Source organism: Lepidochelys kempii, chromosome 15 (assembly GCF_965140265.1).
Source record: "Lepidochelys kempii isolate rLepKem1 chromosome 15, rLepKem1.hap2, whole genome shotgun sequence".
NCBI classification, from domain to species: Eukaryota; Metazoa; Chordata; order Testudines; family Cheloniidae; genus Lepidochelys; species Lepidochelys kempii.
Window position 1 is genome coordinate 461,600 of NC_133270.1, and position 23,399 is coordinate 484,998.

At 51.7% G+C, this 23,399-nt stretch overlaps 2 protein-coding genes across 4 annotated transcripts in view; both read left to right on the plus strand.

Annotated features, from left to right (window-relative positions):
* The window catches only part of GAL3ST1 (galactose-3-O-sulfotransferase 1), a 41,239-nt gene extending 33,451 nt beyond the window's left edge, over nucleotides 1–7,788 (plus strand). For all 3 annotated transcript variants that reach the window (XM_073312934.1, XM_073312935.1, XM_073312936.1), the window contains 2 exons: nucleotides 133–266; nucleotides 3,020–7,788. In XM_073312934.1, the coding sequence (XP_073169035.1) occupies nucleotides 142–266; nucleotides 3,020–4,169 (1,275 nt within the window). In that variant the 5' untranslated portion in view covers nucleotides 133–141 and the 3' untranslated portion in view covers nucleotides 4,170–7,788. The remainder of the gene's footprint in view (nucleotides 1–132; nucleotides 267–3,019) is intronic.
* Nucleotides 7,789–10,186: 2,398 nt separating this feature from the next.
* Nucleotides 10,187–19,893, plus strand: LOC140898855 (zona pellucida sperm-binding protein 3-like). The gene is made up of 10 exons (XM_073313378.1): nucleotides 10,187–10,250; nucleotides 11,569–11,762; nucleotides 12,379–12,491; nucleotides 13,568–13,659; nucleotides 14,027–14,207; nucleotides 14,699–14,807; nucleotides 16,535–16,626; nucleotides 18,009–18,106; nucleotides 18,861–18,989; nucleotides 19,688–19,893. The coding sequence occupies exons 1-10, from the start codon at nucleotides 10,187–10,189 to the stop codon at nucleotides 19,891–19,893; spliced, it is 1,278 nt and encodes a 425-aa protein (XP_073169479.1).
* Nucleotides 19,894–23,399: the final 3,506 nt, after the last annotated feature.

Here is a 23,399-nt window from a genome sequence, read left to right on the forward strand (position 1 = left end):
CGCATCTCCTCTCCCTTTCCCATCCCTTCTCCCTGGGCCATCCTCTCACTCTCTGTCTGTCTCTAGGGAATTACTGAAGACTCCTCTCTGGTTGCCTGCCTCCCTAACTGCTCTTCTCTCTGGGATTTGCAGGTGGCCGCAATGCTGCAGAAGAAGAAGCACTGGAGGTCCATGTGCAAGGGGCTTGTTCTGGGAACTGTCCTGACCAGCTTCATGCTGCTGCTGTACTCCTACATCATTCCCCCTCTGCAAGTCAGCATGATGGAGTGAGTGAGTCCCGCCTTGGCAGAGGGTCTGCACTTTCTCTAGAACAGCTCCTTTCCAGCCGCTCAGAAATGCTGGCTCCAGGGGTGGGGAAGGGCTGGCTCAGGGGATTGGCAGGTGGGGTACGGAGCCACACTGGGTCAGCTCCAGCCCAGGTGGATTCAATCCAGGAGTGCAATGGTACAGCTACACTGCAAAGAAAACCCCCAGCAGTGAGTCTCAGAGCCCACGTCCACTGACTCAGGCTCACGTTACAGGGCTAAAAATAGCAGTGCAGGTGTTCTCGCTGGGGCTGGAGCCCCGGCTCTGAAACACAAACCCCTGGCCGGGTTTCAGAGCCTGGGCTCCAGTCCGAGCCCTGGCACCTACACAGCTATTGTTAGCCTTGTCTCACAAGCCCAAGCCGGCTGCCCTGGGCTCTGAGACTCACTGCCACGGTGCGGTTTTGTAGTGGTGTTATCCTGAAAGTTGTCGTCTGTGTGAAGTCAACTGGGGGGCTCAGTCCAGTTCTAATGGACAAGGATAAATGTCCTAAAACAACACCCCAGTTCTCAGAAGAGAGCCGATTGCTGGAAGAGCTCCCATGCCCCTAGTTGTGGATCCTGCAGGGCAAAGTTGAGCCCCCTTGGCCAGAGAGGCTTGCTCAGCTGCCTTTACCTGTGATGGGCTATTCTGATCTGTGAAACATTACCCGCCTGTGTGCTTTCTCACTTGCACGCCTTTGAGATCTACAGATGCAAGGTGCTGCATTAGAGCTTTGTATTGATGTATAATTATTATCTAGCCGTGGTGGAGAGCGGTAGATGGACAGTCCTGCCCTGGCCGGATCCCTTCTAAAGGAGAGTTCAATCTCCCGTCTCACGAAATTATCCTGAGGCTGCTGACAAGAGGCCAGTGGGTGCCAGTCATGATGGAGGTGTTTGTGATGGGGACGCGTGTGTTAGAACTGGGCTGAGACACACCAGTCTCATTGCACATGGGAACAGCCACCCAATTGTACACAGCCCAGTGTAACGATAGCCCCGTCCACTGCAGCCTTCGGTCCCAATGTCCTCCCCAGTCCCTGGGCTTCTCACACTGAGCCTGAGCTATCGCCAACCTAGAAGCCGTTCCTCAGGCAGCTCTCTGCACTCTGGCCAAATGCTCTGTGTCTCTAATGAGAAGGGAAAGGACAATTGGCAGTGCAGAAATGGCAGAGCAGTGAAACCTCCAGGCTCCTGCCGATTCACAGGGACAAACTCCTCCTTTTCCTTGGGGTAAAGGGAGGGGACTGCACAGAGGTGGGACAATAAGGGCTGCACTATTGCAGCATTAGAGCCAATATGGGGCCGTGTTGAAGACTAAGGAACATGCCCTCTCCAATGAGAGACAGCCTGGCTCCCACCTCTTAATCGATGCAGGGGGAGGGCGAGGTTTAGGCTGACCCTGTGTACCCCCGCCACCCCTCCTGGCAGCAGGGATCAGTGGGGCTTTCCCCACTTTAAAAAACGACTTCTCCAAGGAGTGGTTTCAGAGACGCTAATAAGTCCACCAGGGACTTTGCTATTGCTAGTGATTTTATGTGGAAGGTGTTCAGATACTACAGTGATGGGCAGCAGAATAAAACTCTTTACATAGATCAATAGATAGATTCAGAATAGGGAAGATCAGACTTGATGAGCGGGTGTTTGCTGCCACATACAGATTTAATCTGGTGAAGGGGAGAGGAGACAAAATCCAACAGCTTCAGTTATTGCAAGTGCCAAAGGTCCCGCAATCCAGCCAGAAAAGCACCTCAGCAACAGAGTGAAGGGAAGGGGCTGGATTCCAGTCTGTGTCACCCTGGTGTAAATCCATAGTAACTCTAGTGAAATCCTCACTGACTTTGCAGTTTACCCCACTGTTCCTGACAAGTGCTGGCCTCAGGCTGCCATGATTCTCTGAAAGGACGAACTTGCTTTCAAACCTTGGGGCCAAATTGTGACTTCAGATCAGTGGCAATTGATGGCAGAGTTTGGTTCACTGCATTCGTACCAAAGGATGCTGGCTCCTGGGGATTGGTTGGCTCAGGGGTTGGGAATGGAGCGTGGAGCCTTTCATAGAATCATAGAATCATAGAATATCAGGGTTGGAAGGGACCCCAGAAGGTCATCTAGTCCAACCCCCTGCTCAAAGCAGGACCAATTCCCAGTTAAATCCCAGTTTCACCCCAGCCATTGTTTCTAGTCGAGCCCAGGACAGCGGGGTGGATTGGAAGTTAGGAGCCTAACTCCTTTTGCGCATCCCCCCCGCCCCCATAGTGACTAAAGCAGCTCCCAGCTGATGGCTGTGCAGAGGCCAAGGTTACTTACAGTGATGTCAGGGTAGTTCCTGCTGGGAAGGTGTGCACATCACCCCTGCACTCATTGGCACTCTTGCTGGCAATGATAGCAGAGAGGCTGAGCACTGAATGGGCCATGGACCTAGCCCAGGTACTGACGGAAAAGGCTCTGTCAAAATAGCTAGACAGAGTCTGGTCTCCTCTCCACCCCACAGCTGGTCCTTGGGGAACCTGCCATGTGGCTGTCTGTGCTGTACCCATTCAGGGGATCAAGAGAGGGCTCCAGTGCCCAGAGCCCTTGAGCCAGCATCTTTCCCCAGAACCAGACTCCCTTGGAAAGGAATGGCTCTTTTCTGCAGGGTCCTCGTGGCTAGTCACTGGGGATCCTGGTGGATGAGCAAGGCCAGCGCAGAGATCCAGCCCTCACCGATGTGCCTGTTCTTTCCTTTCCTCCAGCATTCCTATCCCTTACTCCTGCTCCTCCTATCCTGCCCAGGCCAGGGTGCCAGGTGTGGTGAACAGCACCCACAGTCCCCTGGGGCAAGGGTGTCTGCCCAAGCTGGACATCATGTTCATGAAGACACACAAGACAGCCAGCAGCACCATCCTAAACATACTCTTCCGCTTCGGTGAGAAGCACCGCCTCAAGTTCGCCTTCCCCAATGGCCGCAATGACTTCTACTACCCCTCCTACTTCGAACGCAGCCAGGTCCAGGACTACCAGCCCGGCATGTGCTTCAACATCATCTGCAACCACATGCGCTTCCAGTACCAGGAGGTGCGCAAGCTACTGCCGGCTGACACCATCTTTCTGACAGTGCTGCGTGACCCTGCCTACCTCTTCGAGTCCTCCTTCCACTACTTTGGGCGCATCATCCCCCTCACCTGGAAGCTGCAAGGCGAGGACAAGCTGGCAGAATTCCTCCGTGACCCATGGCACTACTATGACCCTAACGGGTTCAACGCTCACTACCTCCAGAACCTGCTCTTCTTTGACCTGGGCTATGACAACAACATGAATGCCAACAGCCCCTTGGTGGACCAGTACATCCAGGAGATCAACCAACATTTCCATCTGGTCATGCTGTTGGAGTACTTTGATGAGTCCCTAGTGCTCCTGAAGGACCTGCTGTGCTGGGAGCTGGAGGACGTCCTCTACTTCAAGCTCAATGCCCGCAAGGACTCCACTGTCTCCAAGCTGACAGGTGAGCTCTATGAGAAGGCCACCTATTGGAACCTCATTGACACCAAGCTCTACCGCTACTTCAATGCCACCTTCTGGCGCAAGGTGGAGGCCTATGGGTGGGAGCGAATGGCCAGGGATGTGGCCGAGCTGCACCGGGAGAATGAGAAGATGAAGAGCATCTGCATCGATGGAGGGCGCCCTGTGGATGCCAACGCCATCCAGGAGTCCTCCATGCAGCCATGGCAGCCGTTGGGCCAGAAGTCCATCCTGGGTTACAATTTGAAGAAGAAGATCAACAAGAAGCACCGGAAGCTGTGCCGCAAGATGCTGACGCCTGAGATCCAGTACCTGACTGACCTGGGAGTCAACCTCTGGATCACCAAGCTCTGGAGCCACGTGCGGGAGTTCTTAAAGTGGTAACATGTGAACTGCAGCTGTTCCCAACTCCCTCCCCTCCGCTGCCCTCATCCTCACCCAAGAGGAGAACCAAGTGCTTTCATTTTCGTTTCTTCCTTATGTCTGTTGGCTGGATGCAGGACATGACACGCAGAACTGACTTGAGGCTCCAACAGGGAATATTGCTTTTCACAATGTGTTTTCTTCTTGCTTCTTTTTGAAAGTAATGGGGGCACCGTCTGTGGCAGTGGGATCCCAGCCTGGGTACCTCACTCATGTTAATAGCAGTATACCTGTCACAGCGTAAACAGGAGACAAGATATGGAGTTGCAAGTGTGTGTGTTTGTTTGTACTGATGACTGGTTTTGTGTGCTGCACACTGATGGGTGTATGCTTTAATGTGTGTGCTTTACTCCAGCTGCAAGAATGTGTGTGCAATGCATTGCAATGTGCGAAGGAATCTCGGGGTTGGGAGGTATGTCAGATATGTTATACTGTATATTCTGGGTGTGAGTGCGCTTGTGAACCACACATTACTCTGTGTGTGTGTAAATAGTACATGACAGTGAACACTGGTATTAATGGGGGTGTGGTCAGTATATTTGCTGGTGGTTGCGGGGGGAGCCTTAGCCTGTTACATTACAGGATTCTCTCTGTGTGTGAGAGATTGATCTGTTCACACAACAAATACACAGTGTAACAGTACTCTGCAACAAACATTGGTCTCTCTAGGTGTGTCACTATGTCACTGTGTGTATTTCAGTGTGTGCAGGGTGTACATACAGGAATCTGTGCATGGTTGACATGTGGTGGCTGTGTACAATACCGTACAGTGAATATCCAGATCTTGTGTAGGGGATGTAAGAGATGGATGTATTACTGTGTGTGTGTGTGTGTGAGAGAGAGAGAGAGAGAGAGAGAGAGACCAACCTGTTATCGGGTGTATGGGGATCTGCGTGCATATTTCACTCAGTATGTGTGAATCTGACCAGCCTGTTTGCCTGCATATCTGTTTAGAGCTGCACAAGTCACACTATGGCTGATATACCAGACAATACTCAGTACTCTCTGTCCATTCTAGAGACAGCCATTTGCACTGATTCACACTGGCCTAGAGACTGTCAGTTCCATGTAGACCACATACAGTCTGTGTGTGAAAGTCAATATGTGTCTACATGCTGGTTTTTATCTGCATCAGAGGGCTTAGTTGGCCACAACAGTCTTCAGCCTGCACTGACTCAGACCAGTCCATATATGGGAAATAACAACCAAGGCAGCGGTCCTTAAATACATTAAGACGGCCAATGTGTCACATTTAATCAAACTAGTTCTCCCATAGCACTGATTTTGAACAGGCTATGCATGATTCATACTACTCCAAGTGGTAGATATTACCAGCTCAAGCTGCACCTAACTCAACCTCCATGTACGTGTTTTTATGGTGTTCAATGAGCTCAGACAGTCTGTAGTTGACCATGGGTCCTTATAACACATTATTGACTAGCAGCCAGAAAAATGACTATATTGTTTGAAGCAGCATCAACACTTGAGTTTCAGGCATGTATAAAAACCCCACTACACAAGCCTTCTGTGGGTTTGTTTGTGGTCCTTGAATTTCTAACCAGCCTGGCAGGTTCAAAGGAAAACAAAAGAGTCTTTTCAGGGTGTCTGCCAACCAAATCCCAGCCTCCAGCAGCTGTTGCCTGTGGAGGTTTCACTGCATGAACCTGGCCACTGTCAGATCCTTTGCTGCAGGGTCTCATGCCTACGGCTGGATACTGGATGGTAGGTTTCCACTGTAACCCATAGCTCCAGTCGCCATGTGTTTATCATTCCCTGAGCCACCATGGGCTCAGTGCTCCAAGCTTCCTGTTGGACCATGGCTGGTTGGCTCCCAGCAGAGCAGAGTGTGTTCTCTTCCTGCCCCCACACCACCAGTTCGAGGGTCCCATGGTGCCCCTCCCTAGAGGGGAGGCTGGGTGTGAGCCACGAGACCTGGTGAGAACTGGTGGGGGTACAGGAGGGCTTGGGAGAGAGGCTGAGGGGGCAGGACAGCATGTTCCCTGCTTTCTCTTCTTGCTTTGAGGCTTGGCTGGGGTGGGGAGTCCAGAGGGGAAGAGGGAACAGGAGACAAGCTCCCAACAGCTGCCATGCTTGTGACCCCTCACAATGAGCCCCCCGCTAGCCCTGCAGCCACTGCACCTCTCTTCAGGAGAATGGGACAAAGCCGAAGGGCAAGGGGACCCAACCAGGGTGTTTAGTATGAGGGCGATCAGCCTGGGAGGCACTGGGCTGAGCAGCAGCCATCATGGATGTGTTAGGAGGGAGCCAGCGAGCAGGGAGGGGCCCCAGGGCTGTGCAGCTAGGAGGCACAGTTCATCGGGCTACACAGGGAGTAACCAAAGCACCAGGCCTGGAAAGGGATGGAAGCAACCCAGCTGCACAGAGGCAAGGAGGGAGGGTGGCGAGAGCAGACTGAGGGCAGACCTTTCAGGGAGCACTGTTTGAAGAGGGGAAGGGTTGGGGGAGTCCCCGCTTGGCACTGAATCCCCCAGCTTTATGGCCCACCTGCCACCATGAGCTTGGACTCTGGGAATGCAGCAGCCGGAGACTCCCTGGCAGTAGGGGAGGGGGACAAGATTCCAGCCGCCCCCCAGCAACACCAGGAATTTCCAGCAGGGGAGAACTTGCCTGTCCTGCATTTGCAGCCCAGGGCCCTCCGCCCCCATCCCATGGACTCAGCCTCCCATGGCCTTGGGGGAGCTGGGGTGGCCATATGCCACTCGGTTCACACCCAGGGGCAGCAGTTCGTGGAGTGACAGGAGGCCCAGTGAGAGCAGGGAAAGCGCTAAAGGCTTCTCCCCCCGCAGCCCATATGCGGCTGCTGGCAAAGGGGTCCTCTGCTGAATCTGCAGCCCAGGGTGCTCCAGAGGGGGCACGGTGGGGATTGGGGTGCGGTGGCGTGTGGCATCAGCAGAGGAGCTGGTTGCAGGTGGCTGGAAGATGAGAGCCGGGGTGATGCCCCCACCCCCAAAGACACCTGCTTGGAGCATAGGCCCCAGGTTCACAGGGCTGCACAAGAGAGAGACTTGCCTCACAGACAGGGCTTGGGGGATATGTTAGAGTGAGAACAGGCAGCTTGTGGGAAGGCTGGTCCCTGTCTCTCCCCTGTGAGTGGACTCCAGGAGGCAGCAGCTGGTCATGTGCCCCGTCAGCCCTGCCCCAGTCCTTAGTTCTCAGCACCGTCTCCAGGGCTGCGGCGGGAGCCTAAGGGCAACCCCTAACTGGCATATAGTGGAGCAGAGTACGATGCCGCATCCTCGGGGTGGCCTATGGGATGGCAGTGCCAGCACGCCCTGCTCTGTCTTTGAAGATGCTCAGATGCAGAAGGAGCCGCGCAGGCGGGGATCTGTGGTCCTTGTGCACCGCCCGCATGTTTTAAAGCGGAAGGTAACCCCAGACCTTGCTGTCAAACGGCCTCCTTCCTCTCCCGGCTGTAGCCGTTGGGTGCCATCGATACTCCTTGGTGGGAGGGTGTCTAACGTCCTGCTCTGCTTGGAAAGACAGGGAATAAAATGATCATTTTGTATGACAATTATACTGTATATTTGACAGTTTTTAATATATGAACTGTTCAGCTGTTCTTGTTGTGGTCTCTTTCTTCTCCCCCGGGAGCTGGCAGGGGGGTCTTGGCCCCATTAGCAATGGATATGGAGACTCCTGGGGCAGCAGCCTCAGGAGATAGGGGGACCTGGCCCAAGGGACAAGTCTGCCTCCATTGATTGCAGAGGGCAGATTGATTTCATTTCCCCCCTTCTGACCTCCTCTGCTCAGGCCTGACCTCTTGAGAGGAAATCCCAGGAGGGCAGATGGAGAGCAGGTGGGCACAGCCTTATTCCTGGATCCTGAGCAGCTGTCGCTGGCTACTCCTGCTGGAAAGGGCTTTCCCAGATGAGTTTCCCCCTCCCTGACTCTTCCTGCCATTGCCGCCCCACTGCAGTCCCCCAGCAATTCCCCCTGCTGATGCCAGATTCCTGGATCCATTCTCAGGCAGCCTTTCTGACTCACTGCTGGGGGTCCCCAGCGCTTGCCTATGCGGGAGAACCTACCCAACTCCCCTTCTGGCAATCTTCTTCAGCATGCTTCACTGGCAGGGCCTGCTGGGATTCTCCAGCAACTGCCACTGCTCAGTGAGTGGTGTCCTAATCTGGCCTTGCCTGCATGGGAACACGGCACTCGTACTAAATCAGGTTAGAAATTGATGCAGGTAAATCAATGCAACGCGCTGGTGCAGACAGTTTTGTTTCTGGTTAAGAGAGCTCTACAGTGCCCTAGGTTAACTCAGTAAGAAATCAGTGAGTCAGGCGCTCTGAAACAGAAGTGAGTGTCTACACACGGGTTGCACTGAGTTAACCCAGTCATTGCACAGACGCTCAGAGTGCGGAGAAAGAATCACATTCATGCTTGTGCATTTTCCACCCATGAACATTACAGTGTGGGGGAGGGATAGCTCAGTGGTTTGAGCATTGCTCTGCTAAACCCAGGGTGGTGAGTTCAATTCTTGAGGGGGCCGTTTAGGGATCCGGGGCAAAAATTGGGGATTGGTCCTGCTTCAAGCAGGGGGTTGGACTAGGTGACCTCCTGAGGTCCCTTCCAACCCTGATATTCTATGATGCTATTCTATGATAGGGCAGGTCAGTATTGTCATCCACATGCTACAGATGGGGAAACTGAGGCATAGGGTAAGACTATAACTTGCCAAGTTCACCCAGCAAGCCAGCGGCAGAGCCAGGAATAGACCCATATTCAGAATGGAGCCCGGGCCACTGAAGCAGTACAGATGCCAACGCCTTAATCCTACAAACGTCCACACACTTACCTTTAACCATGTGTGCAAGTGCAGGACCATCTAAAAGTGCCCCTTGCAGCAAATAAAACACCAAGATCCTGCAATGAACCCAGGTTTCCTTGCAGCTGCATTGCCTTTGCACAGCACTCGAGGATGCTGGCAGAAGTAGGGGACCTGCAGGTAGCAGGATTTATATAAGTGAAGCAGCTGCTGGCACAGCCACCACAAAGGTCCCATCCCTCAGCAGCCGGTGATAACTGACACTTCTAGGCCGCTTTGCAGCCCAACACCCTCTGGAGACGCTGCAGGATTCATCTGACCCAGGACTGAACCGTGGCAGCTGTTTAATAGCTCACAGCAGGGTCATTTTAGGACAGGGAATGAGAGTGTCCTCTCCAGGGGACACTGCAGGGATGACTTCAGGGAAGCAGAATACAGGTACCTGGGTGGATACATGGCTAGACCCCACCTTCCTTTTGCAGAAAGTGCCCTGGGATTTTAATTACTCCAACCAGTTAGGACATCAGCTTTATGGGTCACCCAAAAGACAGTGCCTCCTCATGTGGCAGCTCTGTGCTAACTCACTGGAGAGGAGAGAAAACAGCTCACTTCTTAGCGCACCTCTTCTTTTCCTATGAAAGTCTTCCATCTACACTGCTGCCCTTATTATAAATTAGCAGTAGCACGCAGAGGCCCTCATCCGAATCAGGCCCTGTTGTGCTGGGTGCTATACAAACACTTCTGAAGGTGCAGTCCTTGGTGCAAAGAACTTACAGCACACAGCCCCAGTCCTGCAGCCTGCTCCTTGATACCTGCCCAACTTACCACTGACTTGGATGAGGCATAGCAAAAGCATAGGACAGCAGCCAAGAGCCCTGCCCACATCTGTAGGTGACACTTCTGCCTGCTCTCTGGGCCTAGGACTAGCTGAGCAGCCCTTTTGCCTGGAGACAGTTGGGTTTGTCTGTGGGGGTCTGAAAGCTGGCTCTCCTGATGGGGAGGAAGATGAAGAATGCCCAGCACCTGAGTTGAATGCTGTATTCTGCGGCTCCTGGCTGGGGCTGCTTGTGGAGGTTAAGGAGGTGGCTCTGATCACAGCAGTAGCCTATCACTAGATGGGTATATATAGCTTCTGCCCAGGAGCTAGAGGTATGTTGCCTTCCTGCTAACCTGAGTGTGGGTTACTAGCATCATGGGGCTGTGGAAAGCATTTCTGGGGGTGCTTATCTGGAGCTCAGCTCTTGCTGCTCAGAGAGGTAAGTGTGTGGTGATAAGTCTGTCTGTCTGTCTGTCCGTCCCCGTCCCCCCCCCCCCATGGGGGTTCTGAGCTAAGGTCCAGTACTCAGTGATACCAACTTCAGTGTTCAAAAATCAAGGGTATTTTGTTTTTAAACACACTTGTTATCTGCCCTCTAGCTTTTGAACCTTCTGTTTCAAAGCTTGTCTCAGCAACCAAATCACTTCGCTCTCCAGTGAAGTTGAGTCTCAGGCAATAACTTGACTCCAGGGGCTGGCTCTGTAAGAAACCTCCCATGTCCTAACTCTAGTTCTAAGCTCACTAGAGCTGCCAACGCTGACTGCTCTCTAAAGGGGGACCTTTGCTTTGACCCTGCTCCTTTGACCTTTGCAATTAAGGTTGTAAATGCAGTAACCCAACCTGAAAGCTGCCTGCAGGCTATTTCTGAGACTCGGCTTGCCAGCTCCTTTTTGCAGAGTGAGCTCCTGCTTGTGCTGGGAGTGACATCTAACACTAGCTCTTCACCACCAGCTGTAGCCAATTCTGGTAGCTACAGCAGTGCCACTTTGAAGGCTAATGAGAACTTGGTGCTGTCTCATGCTTGGCTACAGAAGCATCTTGAACAGCTGTAACCCTTTACCCCACAGGTGCTGACTTTCTTCTTTCTGGGTGGGGGCCCCAGGGCCCCCTCTTCTGCCCCTCCCCTGGACTCTGAGCACACCCCACCCTTGCTCTGCCTCCTTCTGCCCTGTTCCTCTCCCTCCCACCCACTGGTTGGTGCTAGCTGCTGAGCACCCATGATTTTGCCCAAGGGCTCTCCAGCTGCAGAGCACCAAGGAAGGGTTTCCTTTCCTTAAAGGAGCCTGACCAGCAGGGACAGGCTCTAAGACTTCCCTGGAAGTCCCCAGGTGATGGGTAGGGTGGGGGTAAAAGACTTCTTTTTAATAAAGTAACAAGCACAATGGCATTTGTGACCACGGGATGGTGACACACCCCTATCCTCAAGGGGAGTGAGGCCAACAGTGAACCAACAGCATGAAATTCATCTGTTATTTACAGATAATGGCACTGAAGCCAGATCCTCTAGCTAGAGGGTCAAAGAGCCTGGGCAGTCAAACCTCCAGGTGCTGGCTCCTTTCTAGTAACAGCAAAGGTTCTGAAGGGCTGGCTATCTGATCATTTTGCTAGCTAAGCCAATGGCTCCTCCCAAGGAGGACTCCTCTGACATTCTTGTCCAGAGAGCCTGCCACCTGGTGGGATTACAGGAGGTCTGGGGGAAAGATTGTCTCTGGGTGCCTCCCCAGAGGGTTATGTCAAGTCGGCTCACTCTCCTCTAGCACCCATTAACTCTGTGCTCTACGAGTGCAATAAAACCAGCATCCACCTGGCTGTAAAGATAGACCCCTTGGGAAATGGACTCCTGCTGGATCCACAACTTGTGCACCTGGGCAGCTGCCTCTACTCCATCAACGACCTACAGGGCTTTCTGCACTTCCAGTACCGCCTGAAGGACTGTGACTTCTCTCGGCTGGTGAGTGAGAGAACCTTAGCTGGGGCGCAGCCTTGTGTTCTGTGCAGTAAGGTGCTGTCTGCTGCTTGGATGCCTGCAAGCTGGCTCATTTCGTGTACTCTGGCTGTGTGGGTGAAAACAAACTGCCTTCCTGCTGGGTGAGGGATCTGAGTGTCCCCCCTCATGTGCTGAACTGGGAAGGGATGGCTGTGTGAATGGATATCCCAAGGGCCTATTACTTTGGATTTGGATCCTGATTCTCTGTTCTGGGGGGAGGCTGGGTCCTGGCCCACTACCTGAACAGCATGTTGGCCCCCCTGGCAGAGGGGAGAAATGCTAAATGGCAAAGGCCCCTCCCAAGTGGCTCTTACCTAGCTGGGCTTCTGTCCATATTCCCAGTTTAATACTCCCAGTAACAGACTGGTGCCCTGCCAGGGAATGCTGGGGGGGAGGCAGTGTGGAGCAACATCTCTCCCTTGCTTGTCTCAAGGAACAGAAATACTGTTTCACTTCCTTAGCAATGAACCAACCCTCCCACTTTGCTAGGCCAAGAGCTACAGGAGGAAGCTGTAACTGATGCTAGTGCTGACTGCCACCCTCTCTGATTTCTTCCCTCCCCACATGCACACATCTCCAGACATCTGGGAACATGATTGAATACTTCACAGACCTGGTCTACAGGCCTTCCCCTGGCACAGGCAGACGCTATACCACCTCCTTCACTGAGAGGATCAACTGCACTGACTATGAGTAAGCTGCCAGCACTTGGCTTATGCTAGCACCCTAAGGGACTGATGCTAAAATTTCCCAGACTCTCATGGGCTTCACTGAGGGGCAATAGGACCCCATAAAAAGCAGCAGGGCTGCAAGACAGGGCTCTACCCAGCTGATGGGGGGGGGGGGGTGATGTGCACCCCTAACTGTCAAAGGGATGTTGATCACAGGGTTGGAGCAAAGCAAGCTCATGTGGGATGAGTTGTCCTGGCTATTGCCATCTAGTAAACCTGGCTCATATCCCTAGTAACATAGAACCTAAAATACCCCCAGGAGCCAGGCAGCTTGGCATGAGGTGGGAAGGGTAGCAGGCAGCCCTGAGTACTGCTGACAAAGGGACACTAGTGCTAGTAACAGGTTTCAGCAAAAAGAAAAGGAGTACTTGTGACACCTTAGACTAACAAACTAGTAAAGCATTCGTCTTGGGTGCAAGATAGGAGTGTTTAGGAGCCTCTATGAACTGTGAATGGACTGGAGGGTCTTATGCTGCCCCTCCTGTCAGGATGCATTCCAATGATATTTTGGGGGCAGGGGGTTAAAACTCAAGACCTCAGCCCAGGGAGTTGAGGACCTCTCATGCTAGAGCCAATACAATGGGGGTCTAGAGCCCAGGAATCCAAATGAGACTCCACCTGGAAGATGGCGCTAATGAAGGTGGATGAGAAATGACTCAGTGGGAGGGGACAGCCTGGGGGCGTCAGTGGGAGTCAAACTATATTAGTGATGCTTGTGGGACTGGCTGTGCCACGTCTTCACAGCAGCACATGTTGGGGTCACCAGCATGAGCTGACCCTGCAAAAAACTGTCTGCAAGTGAGCCTGGGATATGCAAGCCCCCTGTGGACATGAGGGGTGGCCCAGGGTCAGCTTCACTCCAGCTCTAGAGCAGCCTCTGTTAAGTAAGCTATGGAGCTGGGGTGACTTCAGCTTTCCAGTCCAGCTGAGATGGCCTCTGGCCTAGCACTCCCTGATACAAGCAGGGAGAACTCCCTCTTCCTAGGGAGGGAATGAGAATCTGATCCCTGTAGAGTAACCCTTTTCTGCCTCTCCTAGGGCAGGGCACTTGACTCCTATGTACATCTCTTCAGAGACTGGCCACCTGTCTGCCTCTGGAGTGCTAATGTTCATGGTGACCCTAATGAATGGTAAGACACCTGGGGAAGGGGTGGGCAGTGCCAGCTGATCTCCCACACAGCCCATCCTGACTGCATCTCCTGCAGCTTCAGGCAACATCCAACCCAGTTCCCTCCACCTCAATACTCACTTTGCCTCTCTAAGATGGCGTCTTAGGCTCTTGGCACCATTGCCATCTCAGCTTCTAGGAAACTACAAAATCATGAGGCACAAGTCTTTGCTTCAGTAATGTGTTCACAAGAATACCCATTGGAACACACCCCTCCCCATTTCCTCCCCAAAACCTGCAGGCATGTGCAGAAGGCTCTGTGCTTGGAGTCTCCTTCTGAGACCAGCATTCTGTACCATGCACTTTGACTAACTCTTGTTTTCTTGCAGTGGACTTCAGTGCCCCATCAGACTCCAAGATCTTCTTCCTAGGCTCTCAGATCCATATAGAGTTTTCTGTAAAGAGTTCTTTCCACCAGCCTCTGCAGATCTTTGTAGATGAGTGCACTGCCACCCCAACCCCAGAACTTAGCAAGTCTCCGAGGAACTATAGCATCATTGCAAACCATGGGTAACTATCTCCAGGAGACAATAGCTCTGGGGTGCTTGAATGTCTGAAGTGGAGTAAGGTGTGAAACATGCTCCTGGGACTGCCCCAACTCCATTGTAATGGAACATGCTGGGTTCTTAAGGCTCCTACATAAATCCTAGATTTGGGGGAGAAAGGCTGGTCTCTGACTCCAGCTGATCCGACTAAGCCACAGACTACCAAGAGACAATAGTAAATGAAGATGTCTGGCTTGGCCTCTGGTAACCACATGGCCCCTTAAAGAATTGGACACACTGGCACTAGTGTTAGTTGATATATCCAAAGCCTTTGCTGTTGCTAGGGCAACTTCATGTTCATATTGCTCTGTAACACTTGGTGTAGGTCTTTGAAGCTCTTAAACTACTGACTGCAAGTGGAGAGAGAATAATGCAGTAGGCCTCTCCTAGGGTTAAACAGTTCTTCTATCTCTAACAGTCCCTGGACCAGTGAGTTTAACTGTCTTCCTGTTCCAGGTGCCTTGTGGATGGTAAGGTGGCAAACTCCCAGTTCCTGCCCAGACAGACCCCTGAAGCTATCCAGCTCTCCCTGCAGGCCTTTGAATTTGTAGGTGTGGACTCTGATGTAAGTAACTAAGAATCTGAATTAGATGTACAGCTTCCTTCAAGGGCTGGAATGTCCAATGCCTGCATACTCTGAATGCAACTTGCAGATGGCTCAAGCTAGAACTCATTTTTCACTGATGGGTTGGTGAAGGGCTCCACACCATTAACACTTCATGGCTTTAGTTTCAGCTAGACTCTAGCTTGTGGAAACTGGCACACAACTGCATTAAGAACTGCAGTTATCTCAACTTATCATCCAACAACCTAGCAAACAGTACCTGAGGAGACTCCACCTCTCATGTACTTCTGTGAAGCCTAGAAATTTAACTCCCCTACCAGCATGCTTCCCTTAGGTTGAGAACCACTGGCTTATTTACCATTATGGGCTGCACATGCAGCTCTGTTATGTGGGCTGCAGCCACACAACATATGTATGGCCCTGAGGATGTCACATGGGCTGCAGCTGTGTGCTGACTGGGCCACCAGCAGGCCATGAGTTGAGAACCACTGCCTTAAGCACTGAAAGGCACCTTCAGACAGCATCTAGCCTCTGACATGCCCTGCCTCCAAACTAGGGCATCAGCTATGCTCCTAGCAAACAGGCCTTCACAAAAGAAATTCCATGCAACCAGCTGCTTTGTTACTCTCACTAACATTGAAGTGGCCTAGTTAGTCCAGAGCTGGATGTTCTGGCCACCCAAGGCTAGTATCGCAAAGCTTCATCATGGTGATGCTGAGCATTGCTGCTCCTAGAAAGTCACTGGAATTAACAAAGCTTGATTGGCCCCCAGGCTCTCTACAAGGATGGTTTGTGGGAGGGGAGACCTCAGAATAGCATTCACAAAAACCAGCACCCTAGGCAGCTCCTGGCTGAAATTAGCCACTGGGAGGGGGTTGCTAAAAACCTATCCCTCTCTTGGAGACAGGCACCTAAATCCCATCTGCAGGGAAGTACCTAGCTGGGCTTGGGATTCTCAGACAAGCCTGGTGGTCCCTGTTCAAATCCCCTCTACCCTCAGGGGTGTGGGGGGGGAGGGGAGAGGAGGAGTGGTCCTCCTAATCCCAAGTGCTGGGCTAAAAATGGAGGGAAGCTCCTCCTTCCCCAGATGTCTCACGCAGGATGCCTCTAGGGGCCCAATAAGTAGGTAGGGGCTAAGCAAGCTTACCAGACTAGGCCCTACAAGCAGGTCTGTGTCCTCCACCTCATCCCCAGGTCATTGTTCTAGGGCTGGATGCCCAGCATTGGGCTGCAGTGTGCATGCCCAGAGATGGAAACCTAAGGAACTTAGGCCAGAAATCTAGGTCCTGAGCAAGGTTAGGCCCCTATAGGTTGGACAGCCCAGTGGGGCTTCTGTGAAGCCTAGTAAAGCCTGCTTCTGAGATTTAAGCACTTAACTGCTACTTTAGATGCCTAATTCCTCTATGAATGCAGCATTTTAGGGGCTACAAATAGGCAACTGCCTGGAAGCCCCATCTAACTTCTTCATAGCAAGCATGGGGTCATGACAGACCCATCCACAAACCAGAGCATCTCTGAAAGGCAGCATGTGGGGGACTTGTAATGGGACTCCTGGTATCTGGACTGCACTTGAGCAGAGCAGCTATACTGAGTAGGGCTCTTTCTCCTCTCCTGAACACCACCCCCCACAGCTTCCCCCACCACCAGTGAAGGATGTTTCTTCCTGATAGGCAGTGGGGATAATCTCAATCTGCTTTCTTCTCTTCTCTCCCCTCCCACCCCCCAAGATCTATCTCCACTGCCAGGTACTGGTCTGGGATCCCAGCGTGCTCATGGATCCCACAAGGAAGGCCTGTTCATTTCACAGGGACACCAACAGGTAAGGACCCTTGGGGGAGAAGGAGGAATTGCAATTCTCTAAAACTAAACCAGCTAGAACAGAATCTGGTTGTTCTACATGGGTATGTCCCAGTGACGTGCCATACAGGAGGGAACAACCTGCAGAGATGCTTGCAAACAGTCCTCTGGAGACTCTCTTGTGGACAACAAACTTGGCTCTAGTGTCCAAAGCAACTTCAGCTCATACCACTTGCTTCTTCATTACCCTTATTTCTCCTACCTCACTGGTGGAGAGACTATAATGGCAAAGCCAACAAACTGGGAGGGACTAGCTGGACAACACTAAAAGCCTTCAGGTGAACTCCATTAGATTGGGAATGGTGGCAAAGGCTGGTTTCCCTTGCAAACCTACCAAGGGAAACTACCTAGCTTCAAGTGCTGTGCCAAAGTGACTTGGTTCAAAGCAGGACAGAAAGGTCCTGCCATAGTGTTCCCCCCCCCCCCCCACAACCCTTTCATGAGGGTGGGAACATGGCCCCTAGAAACATGGCGTACAGGCTGCTCTTGCAGTAGTGAGATTTGTTCTAACAAAGAACAGGCCAAGCACTAAGTGTAGAGGGGAAATCCAGGCCTGCCTTGAGAAAGGCACCAGGCAATTCACATGATCTCTACCTGCTTCCCTCTGTGATGGGTAGTGAGCTTTACCAGGGTTTCTAGCATGCTCAGGACTAATAGCCCCCATGGGATGCAGTGCTGGACTTCTTTCCTTGGCAGACCAATGACCAGTCCGTATGCTGCAGAGTCCATGAACTTTGTCTGAACACTCAAGGTTGGCTGAAGTTCAGGTGCAAACCAGCAGCTGGCCAAGCAAACCTGGGTCTCTAGAGCTACAGCCACATCACGAGCTCTCGTGGGGGCTGAGTCCCAGGCCAGCCAGACACAATGGCACTAGTGCTGGCATAGCAAAGCTGTAACACGGGCATACCCGTGGAGTCAGGTGGGGTTTGTCCTCTGGATAGTAGCGCTGTTCATACACATGCTGCTGCTTATCGAGTTAGTGGGCATACGTACATAGCTGGATTCTCACCCTGATCAGTGTAGATGTAGCCTAAAACACCATGCTTGTATCTTACAACCACTCCCAACTTCTCCTTGCTGCAAGGGACAATGCTCCCAGGCAGCTCTACCATCCATTCCTGCTCTGCGCCTCTCACTTAGGACAGAACTGCTGATCTTCACACCAGTCCTGTTGCAAGCAGATGCTCAACCTTGCCCTAGCTCTCCTGAAAGCCTCAGTGCCCAGATGAGTTAGAAGCTGCCTGGGGACTGAGCCTAGGGACCTCACAATCCCATGTAATTCCTCAACTTTTGAGATGTTGATCAGCAGGGGTGAGTCACCTTTGTACTACTCTCCTCCAACAGGTGGGAACTCCTGGACAGTCCCTCTCTGAGCTCTGGCTGTAGCTGCTGCGACTCCCTATGCCAAGCCACAACCTCTCGCCACAAGAGAGACCTGGAAGGTACTACTTCTGTTGAGAAGGAAAGTGTGTGGGGATGGGGCAGGATGTTCTGTGTGGTCATTGTTACTGATAGTGGAGACTTGGCCAAGTCTGGCAGGCTTGGTTTGGGGTGCCCCTTCTCCTGTGGTGCAAAGGTGGCTTTCATTGTCACATGGCATCAGTATTCCAGCATCTCCGCTCTAGTGAAGTAGAGACCTGGTAATGGGGCTCTCCCCCAAGCAAAGGGAAGAGGTAGGAGATGCTGAGCTCTTCAGAGCCAGCTTTGTAAACAAGCTCCTGGCCAAGCAAGAGATAAATTGTTCAGTATTTTTTTGGGAGGGGCAGCAGATTTGTAATATTTTGGGGTCCAAGTCCCTCCCACCCCCACACATGGCTTGTAAGCCTATATATGTACTAGAAACAGTAAGTGTCTAACAGTTTCCTTATATTGCACTGGGGAGGAGAGCTCTGGGGTGCAGGCAGGCTGCCCTGGGGCTGGGGCCACAGGACTCTCAGGTTTAGGAAGCCCCCTTGCCTCCCTTTGTGGTGGGGAGGGGGGAAGCAGCCATCACATGTGTGCCTCTTCCCTCTGCTGCTGGTGTTGCTTCTTCTGTAGCTGGTGGCAGCTGGTGAAGGGGCACAGAGCAGCAGGGGATGCTCTGGGGGTGGCAGGTGGGGCTGGGGGAGGCTCATGGCAGGGTGATGGCAGGTGGGGCCAGGCCCATATAACTTGCTGCCCCAGGGGTCTGAAGCTTCCCATCTCCATTTGCCCCAGGCTCTGCAAGGGAAGGTGGACTTGTCCATGCTGTTGTTGTTGGCCCCTTGAAGGTGCAGAAACTAGCTGCAAAGACTGGAAGCTATGACTGGGACTCAAATGGCTTTCCTGCAATCCAGAGTCACACAGGTAACTACCCTCGTGGGTTGAAGCTGTGTTCCATAGCAACCAGACAAGCTACAGTGGGGAGTCCTGACAGGCAGGGAATGGAGTTGGTACAACAGCCCCAGAAAGCTCAGTTGCCCAGTGGGAGGGGAGTAGAGTTTGAACTGTCTGGTGCCTTGCTCAAGAGAACTGAAGTGTCTACTCAGTGGGTAGGTGTGGGCAGTTACAGCCATACCCCCTCCAGATTTCCCACCCACTACTGGCCTTGCCTTAACCAAGGGAGCCATTGGGTGAAGACAGCTCCTCTCCATGAGGAGTTGGACACCCACAAGCTCCTCAATCCAACTTCTAAATCCTAGTACACTCTGGAATCTTTCTCCTCTCTAAAGAGCAAAGAACCCCAAGGAAGTCAGAGCAGGTGCTTGCTAGTCTAAAGCCCAGCTGAGCCACCCCTGAGAATTCTATGAGGCAGAGGTGCCAAAAATGGGAGGAGAAATAACTAGCTTGATGCCTTCCCTGAGCACAGTGAGGGGCAGTTAGTCCTTTCCACCCCAATTATGATGGGCTTGTCAACATAACTAAACTCCCACAAACATCACACCTGTACCCCATCCTGACCCAAGGGTTTCCCAAAAGATACATGGCCCATTGTTGCAGGGATGGATGGCTTTGGGAAATAAGCTGTCAATGTCCAGCTGCATCTTGACACTTTCCTCTTGCAGGAGGGAAACCAAGTGTGATGCCACCTCCTGTTGGTGCCCTGCTGCTGGAAGTTGCTCTAATTGCTGTAGTGTCCCTGGGTTTCTGCCTGTACAATAGCCATCACAAGAAGCTCTGTTTCAGAACCAGGGGGGCTGCAGACTCCTGCACAGAGGGGCTGGTTACTGCAGAACAGGAGTGTGCAAGCATTAATGCAGATGTGGAATGAATCCAAGTAAAACCTTAACAAATCCAGCTGGTGTGTGCATGTCACTTATGGCTGGGCTGGGAGCTTCTGGGGTGGAAGGGGACCAGCAAGTTGAAAGCTGCATTTGAATATCTCATGCTGCTTTCTAGCTAAACTTCATCTTTCTCTACCAATATTCCCTCACTAGCCTGAGCCAGGGCAAGTCTCCAAATACTCCTTGTGGAAGAGCTTCTCTCAGGCTTGATCCTAGACCCTATTAGTACTGGAACCAAGACACTACCAACCTCTGGGAATGTCCCCTTCCTGGGGAGGCCATGCTCTGGACACTCCATATGCTGGATGTCAAGCAAGAAAACCTTCTGGTGTCCCAGTAACTGCTCAAAATGCTCTAGCTCACTGACTTGCTCTGACCTGCTTAAAATGTGATCTAACTGCTGAGCTGGCTTGCTCCTTCAGCTATAGATCCAGTAACTCAAGTCCTTGTTAGGACCCATAGGAGGAGGTCAGGGACTTAGACTAGTCAGACTGAGCCAACCTTTAACAAAAAAAAAAAATAACAAGCCAGTTTAGCACTGGTAATGTCCAAGTGCAGGTGTAGTCCTGCTAAACCCTCTTTGCTATTCTGGAAAGCACAAGTGAGATTAGAATATTCTAGCTCCTGAATAGACTTAATATGGGGCAAGCCAACATGAGTTTAAAAGACTCAAGGACAATCTTTTAACATGGGGTTGGTTTTTGTGTGTTTTTTTTTTTTTTTCTTAAAGGCATTGGTGGGGCCCCTTGCTGATCTAGGGAAAGTAGCTCTGACAGAGGCTTTCTAAGGGTAGAGTTGGACTGGATTTGACAGTGTTGGAGGGGACTACTAGTTAAACCTTTTTTAATTTAAACCCCGCTCAGTGAGCTTACATGCCAGTAACTGGCCTGCAGCAGGACTCACTGCTCCAACCACAGGAGCTGAACTGCTGTTGAGAATACAGTAGAACCTCCATTACGAACACCTCGGGAATGGAGGTTGTTTGTAACCCTGAACAAAACATTATGGTTCTTTCAAAAGTTTACAACTGAACATTGACTTTATAATACAGCTTTGGAACTTTATGGTGCAGAAGAAAACTACTGCTTTTAAGTATCTTAATTTAAATGAAACCAGCACAGACAGGTTCCATAGCTTGTCAATTTTTTTCAGAACTTTCCCTTTTATTTTTACTCTTTTTTTTTTTCCTCTGCTGCTTGCATAATTCCAAATGAGGTGTGCAGTTGACTGGTCAGTTTGTAGCTCTGGTCCTCATAACTCTGAGGTTCTACTGTAGCTGGGGAAACAACTGAAAAATGCCTTCAGGACCTTCCTCAAAAGGAGATGGTGCCAGACAACTTCTGCACTTAACCTCTTCTACCCTAGTCTTGTAAAGTTAGGGCAAGGCTGCCCTGCTCAACCCTCAGCTGGCTTACAATCATAGGGGGGAAACCCTCTCTTCAAAGGCATTTCCAGGGTGTTTATCAAAATACCATCAGAGCATCTGAGAGCACTAGATCTCAAACACTATTAAGTGGATGCACAGAGGGGAAATGACTTGGCTCAGGTCATCCAGGGGCCAAGCTGGGCTTAAACCTAGACAGTCTGAGGCTCCAGGCCTGGTCTGTAACCACTAGGCCACATTACCTCCCAGTGCTAGGGCACAACTAGCCGTGTTTAGGAAATGTAGCTAATGAGGTCCATAAACTGAGTTGCTCAAGTTCCTCCATGGAAGGCTTATGTCAGAGCCAAGCCTCTGCTTTTGCCATATAACTATCCTCTCTGCTGTGAACCCTGCAGGGTGGTACCTAACCCATCCTTGCAGGGGAGAAACTGAGGATCCTTGAGTTCAAGGAGAAGCAAAGCAGCAGACTTGCCATGAGGCACCTTCATTGACTCAGGGCAGTAGCTGGGAGCTGAAGCCCCCATGCCGTTGTAGAGCAAGGGTATTGAGTGCTAAAACCAGTCTGCAATTTAAGAGAAGGGGGAAGGCGAAGCAGCCTCTGCATGAACTGATTATTCAGAGATGGGGTATCTAATCAGTAGTGACATGCCTGGGATTTTATTCTGTAATCTAGCCGGTCTGAATCCGTGTGATACTAAGCACCCCTATGGAGCTTTTTGTTCAGACTATCACCAGGTTCAATCACTGGGATTCATGGGCTGTTACCATTCAGTTTAAGTACTCAGCCCTTTTTGGCTGTTTGTACACATGTGACTTTACAAATGACACTTGTGCACCACCAAGACTTTTTGTTTCCATACCAGTACCACCTTGGAGTCCTGATCTCAGCTGTGGTCCCTTCATGCTGGGGACTGGGCAAACATTCAGCCAGCCTTGCCCCTCAAGAGTTTACAGTCTAAGCTGATCAGGGACAGTATAAGAAGTGACTTGCATGATGTTACAGGGCAAGTCAGTTGCTGAGGTGGGAGTAGACCTCTGTCCTGTGCACTGGACCATACTCCCTTTCATCATTTTTACATGTGCACACACTGCTTACTAGATGTTCATGATGTCAAACTTCTCAGCAGTTTCACCAAATTTAAAGTGGTGCTAATTTAAACTGGACTCCGGTGTGGAAATGGCTAGTGGTGGTGGTCCAAGTCGCAGGTAAGGTGCTGCTATTAGGAGGAGGTTAGCCTTTGTTTACTTAGTACAAATATGTGCTCTCTCTAGGGCATGCATGTAAACACCCTTTTGCCCGTCAGTTTCATTGCTGGCCACGGTAATTTCCCCTCGTTTGCTGCTGCTGCTTCACCGTGACACAGGAGATCGATGCTTCTGTCGGGTAAGAAAAGGGGCTTGTACGCACACCAACAACAGCAGACGCAGCACCTGAATCTCTGCCTCCTTCCTCAGAAATGCCTAGATTTGACTCCCACTTTAATGGTATTGTCTGCCCATGTGTAAGCGGGGGAATGGCCCTGCTCTTGTGGAGAGCTTTCCTGGCTTCTGCATTACCCTGGTGCAATGGGCTAGTGGAAGGATCTGAGTCCTCGCTCCCACTTCCCTTACCCGGAGGCCTTCCTCCCTACTCTCCTGTCTGGCAGAGGCCTCGTAACCCCAACGAGGCTGGGCCCAGGATTCCTGGGGGGCTCAACCCCCTAACCCGACTGTGGTCACCTACGACAGGGGCTAGGGTGTCCCCACTGCGGGGTACTCTCTCTGCACTGGACACTTCCCTGACCCACTGATCATTACATACAATTTAAAGCAAATACAATTTATTTAATCAACAATTAGTTTAAAAAGGAATAAGGAAAAATGGGAAAGGTTAAAGGAAACACATCACCCCGCTCTGTGGCAGGGAACATCACAAACGGTGTCTCTGGATTGTCCAGGCAGTTCACAGTCTGCTCCTTTTAAGTCCCAGGCCCCCTGCTCCGGCCCTGGCTGTGCTGCAGGGATGCTGTGGGTTGGACACTTGCTCTGGTGGTGGCCACATGCTCTCAGGCTCGAAGTGGCAGGACCCTTCTGCCCAGTGTCACGCCCCCCCCCCCCCCCCGTCGGGGT